Source organism: Rutidosis leptorrhynchoides, chromosome 10, assembly GCF_046630445.1.
Source record: "Rutidosis leptorrhynchoides isolate AG116_Rl617_1_P2 chromosome 10, CSIRO_AGI_Rlap_v1, whole genome shotgun sequence".
Lineage (NCBI taxonomy): Eukaryota > Viridiplantae > Streptophyta > Magnoliopsida > Asterales > Asteraceae > Rutidosis > Rutidosis leptorrhynchoides.
The window spans coordinates 46,406,169-46,427,029 of NC_092342.1; the positions used below are offsets into that span (position 1 = coordinate 46,406,169).

Consider the following 20,861-nt stretch of genomic DNA (forward strand, 5'->3'; position numbering starts at 1 on the left):
AACTAGAAAATGGATTGAGCAAAGTATGAAGGAGGCTATGGACAAATCACAAAGGCTGAACCTGCCTTCATAGAATCCAAATGATTAAGTACTTGCTGAAGTCATTAACGAATACCTTGATCCTGACTCTAAACCCCTGCGGACAATATCCTTCATCATCCTCTGATATTAGACATTCTAAGATATCATCGTATCTTTCATTATAAATATCATCCATACTTCTGAAGATATTTTTATAATTATTCTTATCTGAAATCATTTACCTCTTCGCGCTATCTGTATTATATCATAAAAGAAACTATTTTAGTTTCTAAATTCTGAAACATTCGAGTTTAAAATAGGAATATTCTTGAAGAAGTGTTGGGAGCTGAAGCATGAGTTAGTATAATATAATGACACTTGATCAACGTGATTATATTATAGTAATTCATGCTGAGTTTCTAAATGGAACATGATGATTCACAGATCATAACGTCATCATGTGCTATGTTACACTACTCTTGTATTCTCTTTGATCTCTAAATATCAAGAAAATATTTCTTGATGATTCGGCCTTTTCTGAGGTATTCTGGTAATTTGATAAGTCAAGATCGTGCCATTACAATTTCCTTCCTAGAACATTAACAATGTTCATTCCGAAATTTATATCTGCGAATTCTGGACCATTACAAGCGGTGCTTAATCGCAAGAAGAAGAAACGAAAGAACAAAGCTTCGAACTAGAAATGGGAGTATAAATCATAGAAAATAGAAGAGAGCATTAACTGTGGATGACAATGATTATAGAAGAAGCAAGGACTTTGAAATATAAGGGAAGATATAAAACCCAACAACAACCCAGAAATCACAAACCGTATATATCAATGCATATAGTAATATAAAGACACGGGAGAACTAAAAACACTATAAAACCAATAGTATAGTAGAAGTAAATAGATTTTTCTGGAGGCAGATGAAAAAGAAGAGCGACAGATATGAAAGTGAGTAGTATATCAAGAATCAGCACTGGATGAAGCATATTGACAAATACTTTAAAATATGAGTTGAGAAGGTGTGAGTTGTAAGAAAACAAATGAGGTGGATTTATAGTGAAATATCCGACAGAGAAATCAAAATGGATTATCGCATTAATTCGAAGAGGATCATAATTTCCTTAATCGCCGAATAATCAAATCCAATATAGATTACAAAGATTTTCTTTTCGGAGATCAATCGTGATGACATCAAAAGATACGACGAATCAATATTATCTTATTTCATTCATTTACGATAACTTCACTCACACGTTTCTATTAATCGAATTATTTTATCCATTCTTCTTGAACATGATAAAACTCTATAATCGTTATAATAACATTCTCATTATTAGTCATGACGACCTCTATCAAATTTCGGGGACGAAATTTCTTTAACGGGTAGGTACTGTGACGACCCAGAAATTTCCGACCAAATTTAAACTTTAATCTTTATATTATTCCGACACGATAAGCAAAGTTTGTTAAGTTAAATCTCAAGAATTTTAAGCTGTGTTCATACAATCATTGTAACCTCGACCAAATTCCGACGATTCACGAACCGTTATATATAAATAGATATGTATATGTATATATATATATATATTATAACTTGAGAATATTAATAAAGTATTAAACGTATAATACCTTACACGAACGTATTTGTTTCAAAATGATTTTCTATGAAATTAAAAAAAATATATTAAATGATTGAATTATCAGAAACATTGAATTATGATTACAAGTCTCTGTTGAGAGGTCCACTATGATTTGAGAAAATCTATTTCTCTTAACGAGATTCAATGAGACATTGAATTATGATTACAAGTCTCTTTAATAATTCACTTTAATAATTCATACTTTAATAATTCACTTTAATAATTCATACTTTAATAATTCACTTTAATAATTCAAAAATCTATTATAAATAGAATTCAATAGGTTTCATTATTTCATAGAAACTTGAAAATATATTTCTCTAAACTCTCTCAATCGATTATATATATATATATATATATATATATATATATATATATATATATATATATATATATATATATATATATATATATATATATATATATATATATATATATATATATATATATATATATATATTTGCTCTGTATTATTTCAAGATATTATTAGTTTACATAAAATATTACGACAGAGTGCTGTCCGAGTGATTTCAAAATAGTTTTTTTTTTTTTGAATGAGTCGAAGCTAAGGAAATTATGGGTTATAGCTATGGAGGTGATGGGAATGGTTCATGGGTATGCTCGTGAGGTTAATCTAGTGTTTATCATCTCCGTTGCGTCTACGTACTTTCCTGCAATATTAAATCTCAATATTGATACGTTCGTGAATCCGAGGCCAACCTTGCACTTGTTAAATGACGTTATATGTATTTTTACTACGAAATACATTATTGTGAGTTTCATTTGCTCCCTTTTTAATTGCTTTTGCAATATATATTTTTGGGCTGAGAATACATGCGCTGTTTTATAAATATTTTACGAAATAGGCACAAGTACTAAAACTAATTCTACGTGGGTTTAAACCAGAAATATACCCTTAGCTTGGTAACATTAAACTACTTGTCTATGTACGGTAGGCGCGAATCCTAAAGATAGATCTATTGGGCCTGACAAACCCCATCCTGACTATGGGATGCTTTAGTACTTCGAGGTTATTTTAAACACACCTGATCTGGTGTACTTCAGAGAGTAAAACATGAACGTTAAGGCTTGTTACCGGGTGCCTACAACTTATAGAATACTTTTATACACTTGCGAGTGTACATATATTTATAAACGGAAATCTTGTGGTCTATTAATATATTGAAATTATTGTTATGATAAACCTATGAACTCACCAACCTTTTGGTTGACACTTTAAAGCATGTTTATTCTCAGGTATTAAAGAAATCTTCCGCTGTGCATTAGCTCATTTTAAGGATATTACTTGGAGTCATTCATGGCATATTTTGAAAGACGTTGCATTCGAGTCATTGAGTTCATCAAGATTATTATTAAGCCAATTATAGTTGGATGTATTATGAAATGGTGTGCATGCCGTCAACTTTCGTTGTAAAGAAAGTTTGTCTTTTAAAAACGAATGCAATGTTTGTAAAATGTATCATATAGAGGTCAAATACCTTGCGATGTAATCAACTATTGTGAATCGTTTATAATGTATATGAACGGGTCCTTTCACATAGCAATTTGATTCACTCAAAACGGATTTAAAACGAAGAAGTTATGGGTAAAATAAGATTGGATATTTTTTGATTGTTGTAGCTACGGGAAATATTGTAACAATTCTATACAAATCATATCCTAGCTAACTTATATTATATTATACATGTATTCTAATATATTATGTAATCTTGGGATACCATAGACACGTATGCAAATGTTTTGACATATCATATCGACCCATCTATATATATTATTTGGAACAACCATAGACACTTTAAATGTAGTAATGTTGGAGTTAGCTATACAGGGTTGCGGTTGATTCCAAAAATATATATACTTTGAGTTGTGATCTAGCCTGAGACGTGTATACACTGGGTCATGGATTGGGTCAAGATAATATATATCAATTTATTTCTGTACATCTAACTATGGACAACTAGTTGTAGGTTACTAACGAGGACAGCTGACTTAATAAACTTAAAACATTAAAACGTATTAAAAATGTTGTAAATATATTTTGAACATACTTTGATATATATGTACATATTTGTTATAGGTTCGTGAATCGACCAGTGGCCAAGTCTTACTTCCCGACGAAGTAAAAATCTGTGAAAGTGAGTTATAGTCCCACTTTTAAAATCTAATATTTTTGGGATGAGAATACATGCAGCTTTATAAATGTTTTACAAAATAGACACAAGTACATGAAACTACTTTCTATGGTTGAATGATCGAAGCCGAATATGCCCCTTTTTTCTTGGTAGCCTAAGAATTAGGGAACATCACTAATTTTGAGAATTAGTGCACGCCTAATTGACGTGAATCCTAAAGATAGATCTATTGGGCCTAACGAACCCCATCCAAAGTACCGAATGCTTTAGTACTTCGAGTTTTATATCATGTCTGATGGATGTCCCAGAATGATGGGGATATTCTTATATGCATCTTGTTAATGTTGGTTACCAGGTGTTCACCATATGAATGATTTTTATCTCTATGTAAGGGATGTATATTGAAATATGAAATCTTGTGGTCTATTATTACGATTTAATAAATATATAGGTTAAACCTATAACTCACCAACATTTTTGTTGACGTTTAAAACATGTTTATTCTCAGGTGATTATTAAGAGCTTCCGCTGTTGCATGCTAATATATGGACAAGATTTAGAGTCAGCATGCTTGTATAATATTGTTAAAAACAGCATTTGAAATTTCCTTTGTTGTAACATATTAATATTGTAAACCAATATGTATTGGTAGTGTGTAAGTGTGATATTTTTTAGATTATCATTTCTGATAATCTAGGTGGTGTCCTTTTAATATTGTCGATAAAATAAAGGTTATGGTTTGTTTTAAAAACGAATGCAGTCTTTGAAAAACGTCTCATATAGAGGTCAAAACCTCGCAAAGAAATCAATTAATATGGAACGTATAATAAATATGAACGGGACATTTCAGACGCCGTCCCACCCTTCACTGCTGGACTTCGTCCAGCCATTCTGGACGCCGTCCAGATGATCTAGCAGGGGCTGTCCAAAATTGTCATTTTTCGTTTAATTCTAACTATGCTACGCACCTCCGATTAACATGAAACTTGACCAACATGCTCACATATGATTATATAACTTAGAAAAATTATCGGATACCCGACCCGGCCCCGTTGACTTTGACTTTGACCAAGTTTGAATTTTAGTCAAACTTAACCAAAAACTTATGCAATCGTTCTAATCCTCTTTTATACATGATTCTTGCATGAAACTTGACAACTTGATTCACATGCTATATAATCGAGTCGTAACGAGCCATAGGATTAATTGAACACATTTCACCCGACCTTGTGTCGTAACCGGTAATTGATACAACTTATTTGTTTAGGTCAAGTGTAACGACCCGTCAAAATCGCTATTGACGCGGCACGTTAATCATTGATTCCACAGTGAGGTTTTGACCTCTATATGATACGTTTTGATAAAATATTGCATTCATTAAAATAAGTGACTTTCTAAACATAGAAAGTTATAAACATGTGGGCGAGTGCTTAGGTATAAGCAAAACCCTGAAATACATAAGTCTTTAATTTACAGGTTGACATCACAGTCCAATTATTTATTACACAACGCAGTTTTATTTTGAATGCAATAAACTTTGTACAAAGCATGAGAGACTCCATGCAGGCAACAAGCACATCACAGCGGAAGCATTCTAAGGACCTGAGAATAAAACATGCTAAAAAGTCAACACGAATGTTGGTGAGTTATAGGTTTAATTGCTCGAGTCAAAAACATATATAAAGATAGACCACAAGATTTCATCAAAAGTTTATCAATAGATTCTACGTAACAGAGCACCCTGGTAACTAAACTTAACGCTATAGTGATAATTACCCCATTCGTTTTAATACACGCAAACCAACGTGTCTTAAACTCAAATAACATACGTCCGTTAAAAGGCTAGTGCTCTAGCTCGGACGGGGATGTCAAGCCCTATGGATCCATATACAATTATTCGCGCCCACCAGTCCATATCCTATGTACTGGCAGCTACTAGTTACCAAAGCTAAGGGATTTTCGGTTTAACTCAGTGTAGAATTTAGTATGTACTTGTGTCTTATCGCGTTTAAAATAAATTGCATATATTCTCAGCCCAAAAATATTTAAAGTATTTAAAAAGGGAGACTATAAACTCACAGTTCAATATTGAGACTCAATATTGTAGGCAAATTGCGTAGACGTAATGATGGTAGACGACTGTATGGTTGGCCTTGGATTCAAGAACAATACCCCGAACAATACCCAATATTTCCTTAGCTTAAAGTGGTTTAAAACCCGAATTAAAACACCCTCGAATATACTTTATTATTATTAAACTTAAATTTAAAATTATAATTATAATTTAAATATAAATTTTTATTACTGAAGAAAAAATATGTGATAATTCATCGAGCAAAACAGGCGTATTTATATTACTTTTCCGTTTACTGTAGCTCATGCGTCGCATGAGTTTTCAGTGTTTTTGCCATGCGATCGCATGGCCGCCTTTTCTGTTTTTGTTTGCTAGTTCTTCGACATCAAATAGTGTACTGTAGCAAATAGTGTTTTACTGTAGCAAATAATCTGCTCAATCGGATGCTCCCTTGTCCATTTGGTGTTATGAACAGGTGAGCTGGTTGTAGAACAAATAACATCTTGATCATCAGCTGGTTCAGATGAGTGAGCAGCAACAGAAGGTTGCTGATCAATATCAGTAGAATCAGTACCAGGTTGTGATCTCTCAGAACCAGCAGACCTAGGCTCATAGTGTTTTACAGCAACAAATAGTGTTTACTGTAGCAAAATAGTGTTTACTGTAGCAAATAGTGTGTTACTGTAGCAAATCACTGTAGCAAAGTCGTTTTTACTGTAGCACTGTAGCAAAATACGGTTTCACTGTAGCAAATAGTGTTTTACTGTAGCAAATAGTGTTTTACTGTAGCAAATAGGGTTTTACTGTAGGAAAGTCATTTTTACTTGTACATATATATATACATACATATAATTGTTCATGAATCGTCGAGAGTAATCAAAGGTAATTATATATATGAAACAGTTCTAAAATTTTGAGACTCAATCTAACAGACTTTGTTTAGCGTGTTAAAATAATAAATCGTATAGAGAATTGGTTTAAATAAGTCAAAAATTTTCGGGTCATCACAGTACCTCCCCCTTAAAGAAAATTTCGTCCCGAAATTTTGAGTAGTACCTGTTTCATGAGCGATATCAGTGAACAAATGTGGATACTTTTGCTTCATCTGATCTTCACGTTCCCAAGTAAACTCGGGTCCTCGTCTTGCATTCCAACGAACCCTAACTATCGGTAATTTGCTTTGTTTTAATTGTTTGACCTCACGGTCCATGATTTTAACAGGTTCTTCGATAAAATGGAGTTTATCATTGATTCGTATTTCGTCAAGAGGAATTACGACATCCTCTTCAGCTAAACATTTCTTCAAATTTGACACGTGAAATGTGTTGTGAACACTACTAAGTTCTTGCGGTAGCTTTAATCGGTAAGCAACTGTTCCAATTCTTTCGGTGATTTCAAAGGGTCCTACGTACCTAGGACTTAGCTTTCCTCGTTTACCGAATCGTACAACGCCTTTCCAGGGTGACACTTTCAACATGACTTTGCCGCCCACTTGAAATTCTAGCGGTTTTCTTCTTACATCAGCATAACTCTTTTGGCGACTCATGGCCGTTTTCAATCGCTGTTGTATTTGAATGATCTTTTCGGTGGTTTCGTGAATAATTTCTGGTCCAGTAAGTTGTCTTTCTCCTACTTCACTCCAACATATAGGAGATCTGCACTTTCTACCGTAAAGTGCTTCAAATGGCGCTGCGTTGATGCTCGTATGATAGCTGTTATTGTATGAAAATTCTGCCAACGGTAAGTGTCGATCCCAACTGGTTCCAAAGTCAATCACGCATGCCCGTAACATGTCTTCCAATGTTTGTATTGTTCTTTCACTTTGACCATCTGTCTGTGGGTGATAAGCGGTGCTCATATCTAATCGAGTTCCCAATGCTTTTTGTAATGACTGCCAGAAACGTGATGTGAATCAGGTGTCGCGATCAGATATGATAGAGATGGGTACACCATGCCTGGAAACTACTTCCTTCAAATATAGGCGTGCTAATTTCTCCATACTGTCTGTCTCCTTTATTGGTAGAAAGTGAGCTGATTTAGTTAGACGATCAACTATCACCCAAATAGTATCATGACTACTTGCAGTCCTTGGCAATTTCGTAATGAAATCCATAGTTATTCTTTCCCATTTCCACTGCGGAATTTTTGGTTGTTGCAGTAATCCTGACGGCTTTTGGTGCTCAGCTTTGACCTTTGCACACGTCAAACATTTGCTTACATAAGTAGCAATTTCTGTCTTCATATTAGGCCACCAATAAAACTTCTTGAGATCGTGGTACATTTTCCCGTTTCCTGGGTGAATTGAGTACCTCGTTTTGTGTGCTTCATCTAGTACTAGTTGCCTTAGATTACCATATTTTGGTACCCATATCCTATCAGCAAAATACAGGGTTCCATCGGCTTTTACCTCAAGCTGTTTTTCTAACCCTCTGCTCATTTCGCCTTTTTCATTTTCTTCTTTTAAAGCTTCTAACTGTGCTGCTTGAATTTGCTTTGTGAGATCGGTACGAATTGTAATATTCAAAGCTCGGACCCTAAGAGGTTTTACTCTTTCTTTTCGACTTAGGGCATCAGCTACAACATTAGCCTTTCCGGGGTGGTAACGGATTTCACAATCGTAATCGTTTAACAACTCTACCCAGCGATGTTGTCTCATATTGAGTTGTTTTTGATCAAAAATATGCTGAAGACTCTTATGGTCAGTGTACACTGTACACTTGGTGCCATATAGATAGTGTCTCCATATTTTGAGTGCAAAAACTACAGCTCCAAGTTCCAAATCGTGTGTTGTATAGTTCTTTTCATGAATTTTTAGTTGTCGTGAAGCATATGTGATAACTTTTGTGCGTTGCATTAATACACATCCTAAACCTTGGCGCGAAGCATCACAATAGATCACGAAATCATCATTTCCTTCTGGTAATGACAAAATGGGTGCAGACGTTAACTTCTTCTTTAACAACTGGAATGAGGATTCCTGTTCCGTGGACCAATCATAATTCTTTCCCTTTTGAGTCAATGAAGTTAAGGGTTTGGCGATTCTAGAGAAATCTTGAATGAATCTTCGGTAGTAACCAGCAAGACCTAAGAATTGGCGGATTTGTGTTGGAGTCTTCGGTGTTTCCCATTTACTAATGGCTTCGATCTTGGCAGGGTCAACTTTAATTCCATGTTTACTGACAACATGTCCCAAAAATTGTACTTCTTGTAACCAGAAATCACACTTCGAAAATTTTGCGTACAATTCTTCTTTCTTGAGTATTTCTAGTACCAGTCTTAAGTGTTGCTCATGTTCTTCCTTGTTCTTCGAGTAAATCAATATGTCGTCGATAAAAACAATGACAAATTTGTCTAAATACGGTCTACAGATGCGATTCATTAGATCCATGAATACTGCTGGAGCATTAGTCAATCCAAAAGGCATGACTAGAAATTCATAGTGACCGTAACGGGTTCTGAACGCGGTTTTAGGAACATCTTCTTCCTTCACTCTCAGCTGATGATATCCGGAGCGTAGATCAATCTTGGAATAAACACTTGATCCTTGCAATTGATCAAACAAATCATCAATCCTCGGTAATGGGTACCGATTCTTGATCGTTAATTTGTTTAATTCTCGGTAATCTATGCACATTCTCATAGATCCATCCTTCTTCTTGACGAACAGAATAGGAGCACCCCAAGGTGAAAAACTAGGACGAATAAATCCACGGTCCGATAATTCTTGCAACTGGTCTTGTAATTCTTGCATTTCTGAAGGTGCAAGTCTATATGGAGATCGGGCTACAGGTGCAGCTCCTGGTATGAGATCAATCTGGAATTCTACACATCTGTGTGGAGGTAGCCCCGGTAATTCTTCTGGAAATACTCCGGGATATTCTCTTACAACCGGCATGTCATTAATGCTTCTTTCTTCAGTATCGATCTTCTTTACATGTGCCAAAATAGCATAACAACCTTTTCTTATAAGTTTCTGGGCCTTCATACAGCTGATAAAGTTCAGCTTTGAGTTGCTCTTCTCCCCATAAATCATTAATGACGTTTCATCCTTACGAGGGATGCGAATTGCTTTCTCAGCGCAAACAACTTCCGCTCTTGTTTTGGACATCCAGTCCATGCCAACGATTACGTCAAAACTTCCTAATTCTACGGGTATCAAATCGATTTTGAAGGTTTCACCAGCCAGATTCATTTCGCAACCATGGCAAATTTTATCGGCTTTTATCAGTTTACCATTAGCTAATTCAATAGTATATTTATCGTCTAGAGGTAATGATGCACATTTTAGTTTAAAACTAAAGTCTTTACACATATAACTTCTATCAGCACCCGTATCAAACATAATAGAAGCTAGTTGATTATTAACGGTAAACGTACCCGTGACAAGATTAGGATCCTCACGTGCTTTACTGGCACTAACATTAAATGCCCTCCCACGTGCGGGTTCTTTGTTCTTCTCCTTATCAGGTCATTGATTTATAAAGTGACCAGACTTCCCGCATCCAAAACATTTCTTGACATCGGTCAGTTTTGTCTTTACTTCAGAAACGGTGGCATAACAATCTTTCGCCACATGTCCTTTCTTGTTGCACTTATCACAGACCACTTGACAATAACCTGCATGATGTGTGTAACATCTTTTGCAGAACGGATGGGGTCCCTTATAGTTTGGACTTGCAGTTGCCCCATCTTGTTTACCTTTAAAAGTTTCTTGTTTCTTCAGGTGAGTACTTTTGCCCTTATAGTCTTCCCATTTCCTCTTTCCTTCAGTTGTCTTGACTTCGGTAATTGGTGCCTTAATCGAACTCTCTGTGATCTGGTCCATGAGTTGGTGTGCCATTGTCATGGCTTCCTGCATCGTATTTGGTTTGGACGATGTAACATTTCCTTTGATATTGATCGATAAACCGTCAATATACATTTCTATCTTTCGTTTCTCGTTTGGCACCAATTCGGGACACAACAAGGCTAGTTCCATGAAACGCTTTTCATAGTTATTGAGATTCGCGCCGATAACCTTCAGATTACGTAACTCAGATTCCATTTTTCTGATCTCGTTTCGAGGACAGTACTCCTCGATTAGCATCTTTTTCAGTTCTTCCCAAGAGATATCATATGCCGTATCTATTCCTTCTGCTTTAGCATAATTGTTCCACCAAGTAAGTGCACCATCTTGCAACGTGCACGAAGCATACTTTGACTTGTCTCCGTTCGCACAATTACTGATTTTGAAAACGGACTCCATCTTTTCAAACCATCGGGTTAGACCGACTGGTCCCTCGGTTCCACTAAACGTCTGTGGTTTGCATCCTTGAAAAGTTTTGTATGAGCATCCGTTTCGTGAGTTTGTGTTTACGGCTGCTGCTTTGGCTGCTGCTTCGGCTGTTTCTTTTGCTGCTTCGGTTGCAGCAATTCTTTCATTCACACGTTTCTCGACTAGTTGCTCAAACTCAGCATCCGACATTTGAGACATGTTTCTTCAATAAACACAACAGATATAATTTAATCATATAGAATATTATAGGTAAAATGAGTTGTCAATAGTTAATCGTAGCATATTAATAATATGAACCAATTATTATAAAAGCCTTTTCTTCTTATTAGCATTTTATAATTATTTCTAGGGTATTACCTACCCGTTAAGTTCATACATAATAGCTAGTACAAGGAATTAACTACTAAAATCCTAATAATATTCCACTATAAAAAAATTATAGCGAGTTACTACATTATTATGTAATAATAATAATAATAATAAGTAGTAATAATACAAATAATCATTCCATGCATTTATTATTAATAAACCAAAATAATACAATACCATACAATACTGATATTTTACATATGCTTATTTTACATAACAAGATAGAGTAGCACACATAAGCAATAAAATAGCGCATGGAAGATTTATGGTTGCGAGATCGTTCATTCAGAACTATCAGAAACTTCTTCCCATTTGGTTCTCTCTGCCAATTGTTTGTGTGCACATGGTCCGACAGACATTCTGGCAGTGTATTTTATTTTTAGTTGGGGTTTTGAGGTACCCGTTGCCTCAGTGGGTTTAATACAATAAGGGTGGTTACGGATCGAATGGTCCTGTTCTTTTTTAATAATTAAGGACATTTTATTATTGTGGCTGTTTTTATTATCTATAGCAAGTTGGAATTTCTCCTTAGTGATCTCTTTTATTTCATTAGCGAAATCCTCCTCCTTACTGATCTCGTCTGATGACGAACTGTCTGAGTCATGTGTAGGAGAATATGATGACGAACTGCAAGAATATGTACCGGTGGTCATGAACCGAAATCTGCCAGGCGTAATCGGCACAACCCGCCCGTCGGCGGTATATCTGGACCAATGTCCATATTTGTTTAGAAATGGACGATCCTCTTTTACTCCAGGGATCATGGGTCCATGCCAACGATACTGTGGCTCCGGAAAACTAAAGCTGGGTGGAGCTGGAACCTCCTCTGGGTTTACCGGGAGTTGAGATTCCTCGGCTAACACAATTTCTTCTTTAATAGGTATTGGAACGCCCTTTTCAGTTGTGGATAGAATAGATTTAGTGTCCGATTCCGAGTCGTACAAAATGATAGGATTAGAAGAAGTCATCTATCACATAATTGAAACAACAATTACGTTAGCATATAAATATATCACATATAATGTTTTTGACCAAATAATAAGCAAAAATCAGGAAAAACAGATATGGTCATAGTCCAGACTCACTAATGCATCCTAACAATTACCAGTTAAACACAATAATGTAATTTCTGGTTCCATATGACCTCAAGCTCGGATACCAACTGTAACGACCCGTCAAAATCGCTATTGACGCGGCACGTTAATCATTGATTCCACAGTGAGGTTTTGACCTCTATATGATACGTTTTGATAAAATATTGCATTCATTAAAATAAGTGACTTTCTAAACATAGAAAGTTATAAACATGTGGGCGAGTGCTTAGGTATAAGCAAAACCCTGAAATACATAAGTCTTTAATTTACAGGTTGACATCACAGTCCAATTATTTATTACACAACGCAGTTTTATTTTGAATGCAATAAACTTTGTACAAAGCATGAGAGACTCCATGCAGGCAACAAGCACATCACAGCGGAAGCATTCTAAGGACCTGAGAATAAAACATGCTAAAAAGTCAACACGAATGTTGGTGAGTTATAGGTTTAATTGCTCGAGTCATAAACATATATAAAGATAGACCACAAGATTTCATCAAAAGTTTATCAATAGATTCTACGTAACAGAGCATCCTGGTAACTAAACTTAACGCTATAGTGATAATTACCCCATTCGTTTTAATACACGCAAACCAACGTGTCTTAAACTCAAATAACATACGTCCGTTAAAAGGCTAGTGCTCTAGCTCGGACGGGGATGTCAAGCCCTATGGATCCATATACAATTATTCGCGTCCACCAGTCCATATCCTATGTACTGGCAGCTACTAGTTACCAAAGCTAAGGGATTTTCGGTTTAACTCAGTGTAGAATTTAGTATGTACTTGTGTCTTATCGCGTTTAAAATAAATTGCATATATTCTCAGCCCAAAAATATTTAAAGTATTTAAAAAGGGAGACTATAAACTCACAGTTCAATATTGAGACTCAATATTGTAGGCAAATTGCGTAGACGTAATGATGGTAGACGACTGTATGGTTGGCCTTGGATTCAAGAACAATACCCCGAACAATACCCAATATTTCCTTAGCTTAAAGTGGTTTAAAACCCGAATTAAAACACCCTCGAATATACTTTATTATTATTAAACTTAAATTTAAAATTATAATTATAATTTAAATATAAATTTTTATTACTGAAGAAAAAATATGTGATAATTCGTCGAGCAAAACAGGCGTATTTATATTACTTTTCCGTTTACTGTAGCTCATGCGATCGCATGAGTTTTCAGTGTTTTTGCCATGCGATCGCATGGCCGCCTTTTCTATTTTTGTTTGCTAGTTCGTTGACATCAAATAGTATTACTGTAGCAAATAGTGTTTTACTGTAGCAAATAATCTGCTCAATCAGATGCTCCCTTGTCCATTTGGTGTTATGAACAGGTGAGCTGGTTGTAGAACACACAGCATCTTGATCATCAGCTGGTTCAGATGAGTGAGCAACAACAGAAGTTGCTGATCAATATCAGTAGAATCAGTACCAGCTTGTGATCTCTCAGAACCAGCAGACCTAGGCTCATAGTGTTTTACAGCAACAAATAGTGTTTACTGTAGCAAATAGTGTTTACTGTAGCAAATCACTGTAGCAAAGTCGTTTTTACTGTAGTACTGTAGCAAAATACGGTTTCACTATAGGAAATAGTGTTTTACTGTAGCAAATAGTGTTTTACTGTTGCAAATAGGGTTTTACTGTAGGAAAGTCGTTTTTACTTGTACATATATATATACATACATATAATTGTTCATGAATCGTCGAGAGTAATCAAAGGTAATTGTATATATGAAACAGTTCTAAAATTTTGAGACTCAATCTAACAGACTTTGTTTAGCGTGTTAAAATAATAAATCGTATAGAGAATTGGTTTAAATAAGTCAAAAATTTTCGGGTCATCACATCAAGACTAAGCAACTTTCATTTGCACAACGTTTAATTTCAAATACTTTGGCGTGCTACCACGGTGAGATCATAGTCCCACTTTTACTCTTTTAAACTTACATTTGGGATGAGAAAACATAAACGTTTCATTTTACAAAGTGAACACAAGTACGAAAACAAATATTCTACATACGAGATAGAACAAAAATCCTCAATTCGATTATCATTAGTTACACTTGCCGGGTGTAAGCGAGAACTTATGTTGTATGGCCATACGAGTTTGACAAACCCTCATTCGGACGGTTCGCTACCGTTATTGGATGAAATATATTTTCGAGAAACAGTGTATGTTCTAACACTATTGTGATGGGGTTCTATGGATGGAAAGTTAAGCCTTGATAATTGGGTGCTCGTGATAACAAATTTTAGAATGGTTTACTATTATTTCAATGTTATAAATCTTGTGGTTCATTTGTACTTATTTACTTACTTAAACCTATGATTTCACCAACGTTTTCGTTGAAAGATTTCTATGTTTTTCTCAGGTCATTGAACGTTTTGTGATACATGCTTCTGCTCATTAATTTGATACTTGCATTGGATGTCGAGTATATATGCATATATGGAGCGTCTTTTGGCTACTTTTAAATTGTGTCGCTTAGGTTTCATTTGTACTTATAACGTTATAACGTAACTTGTGGTTGAACTATTCTTGTAAACTTTGAAACATCTTTACATTTGAAATGAATGAGACACATTTTGGTCAAACGTTGTTTTAAAGACTTATGACCACGTAACGGGACCGAAGTAGACGGCGCCGTCAATGACGATTTTGTCGGGTCGCTACAGTGTATGTGTAACTTCAATGACATCCGAGTCATTAGCTCCACTTTGCCAATATTTATTGAATTTATTGTAAATACCAATAAAAAGTTTGACTTCGTTTGCAATTTTCCCACATTATCCAGTTATTTGACCGTTGTTTCTTTTGCGATCAGCCGCACGATTATAGTTGGCTATAATCGTATTACAAAATGGATCGTAACTTTGCAAGGTTCCGATATGCGTATTTTCCGTAGCATCAAGCCGATGTTTTATCAATATTTTTTCCTTGGGGAGTCCAAAACATAAGTGGACGTCTCGGACGTTCACTTATTTCGGCTACTTTCTTCTTTCCTTTTTTTTTCGGTTTCAAGTTGTGCTTTGGGTACGGTTTTAAGAGTCGGTTGTGTTAAAGGTTGTGGATTGATATTTGTTATGAAAAAAGTGTTGTTGTTGTTGGTTATATAGGAATGGTTCTTGTTGTGAATAGTATGAGTTGTTGTGAAATTGTAATTGTTGTCGATATTGTATGTGTTGTTTTGGTGGTTTAATGAATTATTGTTGTTTATACACTGCGTTTTGATTTGGTGTGAATTGTGAAAAAGTAGTTTGACTTTGAGAAGAATTAATAGCTTGATTCAATAACGAATTGTTTGGTGACGGGAATGGATTAATGATCATATGGTTAAAAAAATCGTTGTTGTTTGGTTGAGACATTTTTTTTATGAAAAGGAAGAAGAGGTTGTATGAAATGATTGTGATTGTATGAAATGGTTGTGATTGTATGAAATGGTAGTATATTTCTAGTGAGAAAAATGGTTATAAGAGTATGTATATTTATATGGTAAAATAATTGATTTTTTTCTAACGATTGCCCTAAAGAGCGTGATAAGAAATACTTAAATAACCAAAACCTTTCATGAATAACACTATCCTTAATTAATATGAATACACATATGAAAATATAGAGTTTATTTAAATGCTTAATATGTTATAATTGAAAAGTTCGAGTAAATTGAATGCTTCTTATGGTATGCTCTAAGAGCACACGTTAGTCATCCTCAATTGATTTATTAAAAAATTAATAAAAAATAAAAATTCAAACGACTAAATTTTAATATTCGTTACTCATTCAATTTATGCTTTTAGCTAAGACTTTTCATAAATGCGGGACTCACATAAATTCGTGAAGGGTCCGTTCCAGGGCCAACTGGCGTAGCCATTGGCTAGTTGCTGCTTATTCTCGTCACTCGCTGGCGACCTTCACGAGAGTGCTTCTGGCGATACATAGACCATGGTCTAAGAGCAGTTCTAGTAGATATAGATAGTGGACACCAAAACGTAAATCAAAATAAAATAACCATTCATGTAAGTTATTGTATTCTTGAAAAATAAAAAAAAAAAATCATCCACTCAAAAAATGGAGTTGACGTAGTGGTAGTGACATGTCTTTTCATATGGGAGGTCACAGGTTTGACTCTCACCCACTGCAAAAATTACTTTGTTATTATCCGCTCATTTCATTGATCATGGAGGTTGTTGTTGTCGTTTTGCGTTCGGACCTCACTCGGGGGATTTTACCACACACGATTTCTTCGCGTGAGTTTTCTACTAATGGATGGTAGGATTGTAAAAATAAATCACCGTTTCGTGGGCAAGAAGATATCAATCAATCAAGTCTTAGAAAAATAAATAAAACAAAATATAAAATTAAATCATGAATGACCCGACGATGATTACACAATAATAACAATAATAATTTCCATCGCCCTCAAATATCAAATAATTATTATACTTTACTCTTCGATTTTTAATTTCCCTTACCTTTCTTCGATCATCTATCAAATTGGATTCAATTTAATCAATTACAGGTGAATTTCATTTCTTCTGGTCTAATTATTATCATTTTCATCTTTCAATTCAATTGGATGTTTTTCATTTCCTTTAGATGAATTCGCAGTCGAGATCGATGTAATTCATATATGTCTTCAACCTTTTGTAATTATGTCTCTTAGGTTTGATCAATTTGAATCTACTTTCTCCTAATTTTGGTTGGCGATAATTAGGGTTTTCATTTCATTTTACCTTTTTTTGTAATTGATCGTTTTAATGTTTGATTTAGGGTTGTATATGAGGATTCGTGAGCACATACAAGAAATATGTATTTATTTGATTTGATGTATAAAGTAATGATTTTTGATGCCCAACCGTGTATTTTAGGGTAATTTAGAATAAAGTTAGATAATTTGTTAAAAATTATACGTGCTTATTAATAATTGTGGTTTTATGTTATGTTGATTGTTAGATTCAAAGCTTATTACCAGTCAATCTATAACATTTATAAAAATATTTATTTTTATTTTTTCATTTTTTATGATTAGCTTAGAATTGAATTGGTTGTAGCATAATTTTTAACAAAACTTATGGGATTTAATCTAGATATGTAACCTGATATGCATACGTCTATAAGATGCTGCAATTAGCAAATTTAGTATAGGTATTTGGTTTCTGTGTATTGAGTATACGTTAACTTGCCATTATGTTTGTGATTACCATCATACAATGTATTAACTAATACAGTATCTTTTAGGTGATTGCTATGGAATTAGCTTTTTTTAAGTGACATATGTTTTGTGCAAATATATTCTTAAACCGATGCTTTTGAATGTGTGGAAAAAAAAAGTTTATATTTGGTTTGTGTGTTGTGTTTTTCTGGGTATACCACTGACCGAAATGAATACTTGATATGCAATTAGTGTTCGACACCTCTAGTTGAACTATCACACATTAGAATGCCATCTTATATAGCAGAGGCTGGTTGTTCATTTTTTTTTTTTTTTTTTTTGTATATATATGCAACTTAAGACTGCTTATGTGAATCTTATGTTTAGTAATTTTGTGCAGGGAAGTTTGACAAATGGAATCGACCAAAGAAACGCAGGCTCCCGAAGGCCCGATTCTTTGCATCAACAACTGTGGCTTTTTCGGTAGTGCAGCCACCATGAACATGTGCTCCAAATGTCACAGGGAGATGATATTAAAACAAGACAATGCCAAACTTGCAGCTTCGTCTTTTGATGACATCATCAATGGGGGTTCGGGTTCAGGTTCAGGAACTGATACTGCAAAAGATGATGTGGCTGCTGATGTCATCATGACACAACCAGCAGCAACACCAGTGGAGTTGAATGTGGTTCCTGTTGAAGCGTTGTCTGGTGAATCATTGACAAGTCAAGTAGCTGAGGCTAAGCCGAAAGTGGGACCCAGTCGATGCACTACTTGTCGTAAGAAAGTTGGTTTAACGGGATTCAATTGCAAATGCGGTAATCTTTTCTGTGCTACGCACCGATACGCAGACGTACACGAGTGTTCGTTTGATTACAGAGGTGCGGGCCGTGATGCCATAGCTAAGGCTAATCCGGTTATCAAAGCTGATAAGCTTGATAAGATATGAAGAATGATACATGGTTACTACTCAAAAGTGTCTTTATATCCATGTGTATGAAGTTACCAAGTTTAGGTGCCTCTGGTCGATTGTTTGATAATTTGATTTATAAATGGTATGATATGAAGACGGGGGCACCTTGCCAGTGTTATGAACATACTTATTTTCGTTGATTGGTAGGCGTTGGTTTGGTTCTGTTTTGTGTGTTTTTGTGTCTGTTTGTTTAAATGCGTAGATGGATGGATGGATGGATATCATTTGTGTTTAAAGTTTGTAATTTGCACTTCTTATTAATCAATTCAACTTGCAGCACTCGAGAATGGTGTGTGGCAAATGGTCGCACAAAGATGCAATGGTGATTGCTTTTCAAAAAATAAAAAATAAAAACATAATGATAATCTCATGGGACGAACTCATGTAAGAGTGCTTCCCAATGAAGTTTCTTCCTTCTTAGACCACTTGTATTAGTTGAAGGCGTTTCTTGTGGTGTTACTTGCCTTTTTGCACTTTTTGGATGAGTATGACGTATTTCTTTTTTGAGTAGAGTAGTGGTGGTGTTTTTTTTTTTTTGTGTTGGTTAGGAGTATTGTGATGATGTGTTATAATATAATTGGGTTAGGTATTAAAAGAGGATAAAAATAATATTTTTAAATTAATAAAAAAAAAATAAACAAGAAACGTGCGTTTCTTAACCCGTTGGAATCCAACTGAAGCCATGAAAACGCCACGAAGAAATGCTTGATACTTGATGAAGTAGGCGTTTGTCTAGTGCCACATGTGGACATGATGGCGTTTCTTAAGGCCGATACAAGTAGCCTTAGTCCTGAGTGTCACATCAACGTCACATCAGCACTTCCTTTAGAGAATCAAACACTCCAACAATGACACTCCTTCATTTCCTTCTTATTATTATTTTTTATTTTTTTCGAAAATCAAATAATTATAATTATTATATATTAAATAAATTATAAATATTAATTAACATAAAACTAAAATTTCAATGAAAATTAAAAAATTACAATAATTAAAATTTAAAACATTACGACGATAATAAGGTGTTTGTTGTTGAGATTGTGGTTGGTTTGGGTAGTGTGGATATTGTTGATGTGAAGACCCGGAAATTTCCGATCAAATTTAAACTTAACCTTTATATGATTTTGACACGATAAACAAAGTCTGTAAAATGGAGTCTTAAAATTTTTGAACTATTTATATGGATATAGTTAACCTTTGACTACGTCCGATGATTCACGAACAATTATGTATAACCAATATGTAAATATATATATAAAAATATAAATATAAGTATATATATAATATTTTGAATTAATAAAATACCTATAGTCAATCAGAAGTAAAAATGTAAGATAATAAATAGAATAATTAGGTTACTATTAAATATATATATATATATATATATATATATATATATATATATATATATATATATATATATATATATATATATATATATATATATATGATATTATTATCTATATATATAGGATTGCTATTAATAATTATAATATTGTAATTCAATAAATATTATCATGTAATATATGACATAATTATTAAATATTACATAATTAATAAGTTGCAATACTAATATATTAAAATATAATTACAAGTTTAATTATAGTTATTATATTATTATTACATTCATTATTATTATTAATATTAATATTAGTATTATTAATATTATTAAAAGTATAGTACATTTGATTTATTATTGTTATTATTGTTTATATTATCATTATTATAACTAGTAATAGAGTTATAATGTTAGTTATTATGATTAATATTAGTATTATTAATAGATATTATTATTATTATTAATATTATTAGTATTCTATTATTAGTAATATTTGTATTAGTATTATTAATATGTGTATATATGAAATTGATACATTTAAATTGTTATTATTATTACTAATGTTATTGTTATCATTATTAATATTATTAATATCATTATTGTTATTATTATTTATCTCTAATATAATTAGTAATATTAATATTATATTGTTATTAGTATTATTATTATTATTACAAAAGTTAATACAATTTTTGTAATTATTGATATAAAACAACTTATTATTATGTATAGTATTATTATTATAT

At 33.7% G+C, this 20,861-nt stretch overlaps 1 protein-coding gene across 2 annotated transcripts; it reads left to right on the top strand.

Annotated features, from left to right (window-relative positions):
* The first annotated feature begins 16,996 nt into the window (after positions 1-16,996).
* Positions 16,997-18,992, top strand: LOC139872004 (zinc finger A20 and AN1 domain-containing stress-associated protein 8-like). Of its 2 annotated transcripts, none has more exons than XM_071859788.1 (2): positions 16,997-17,169; positions 18,190-18,992. In XM_071859788.1, exon 2 carries the CDS (start codon positions 18,216-18,218, stop codon positions 18,750-18,752), a length of 537 nt encoding a protein of 178 aa, XP_071715889.1. In that variant the 5' UTR covers positions 16,997-17,169; positions 18,190-18,215; the 3' UTR covers positions 18,753-18,992. The 2 variants fall into 2 exon arrangements, with proteins under 2 accessions (XP_071715889.1, XP_071715888.1); XM_071859787.1 differs by having other exon boundaries at positions 17,000-17,169; positions 18,203-18,992.
* The last annotated feature ends 1,869 nt before the right edge of the window (positions 18,993-20,861 follow it).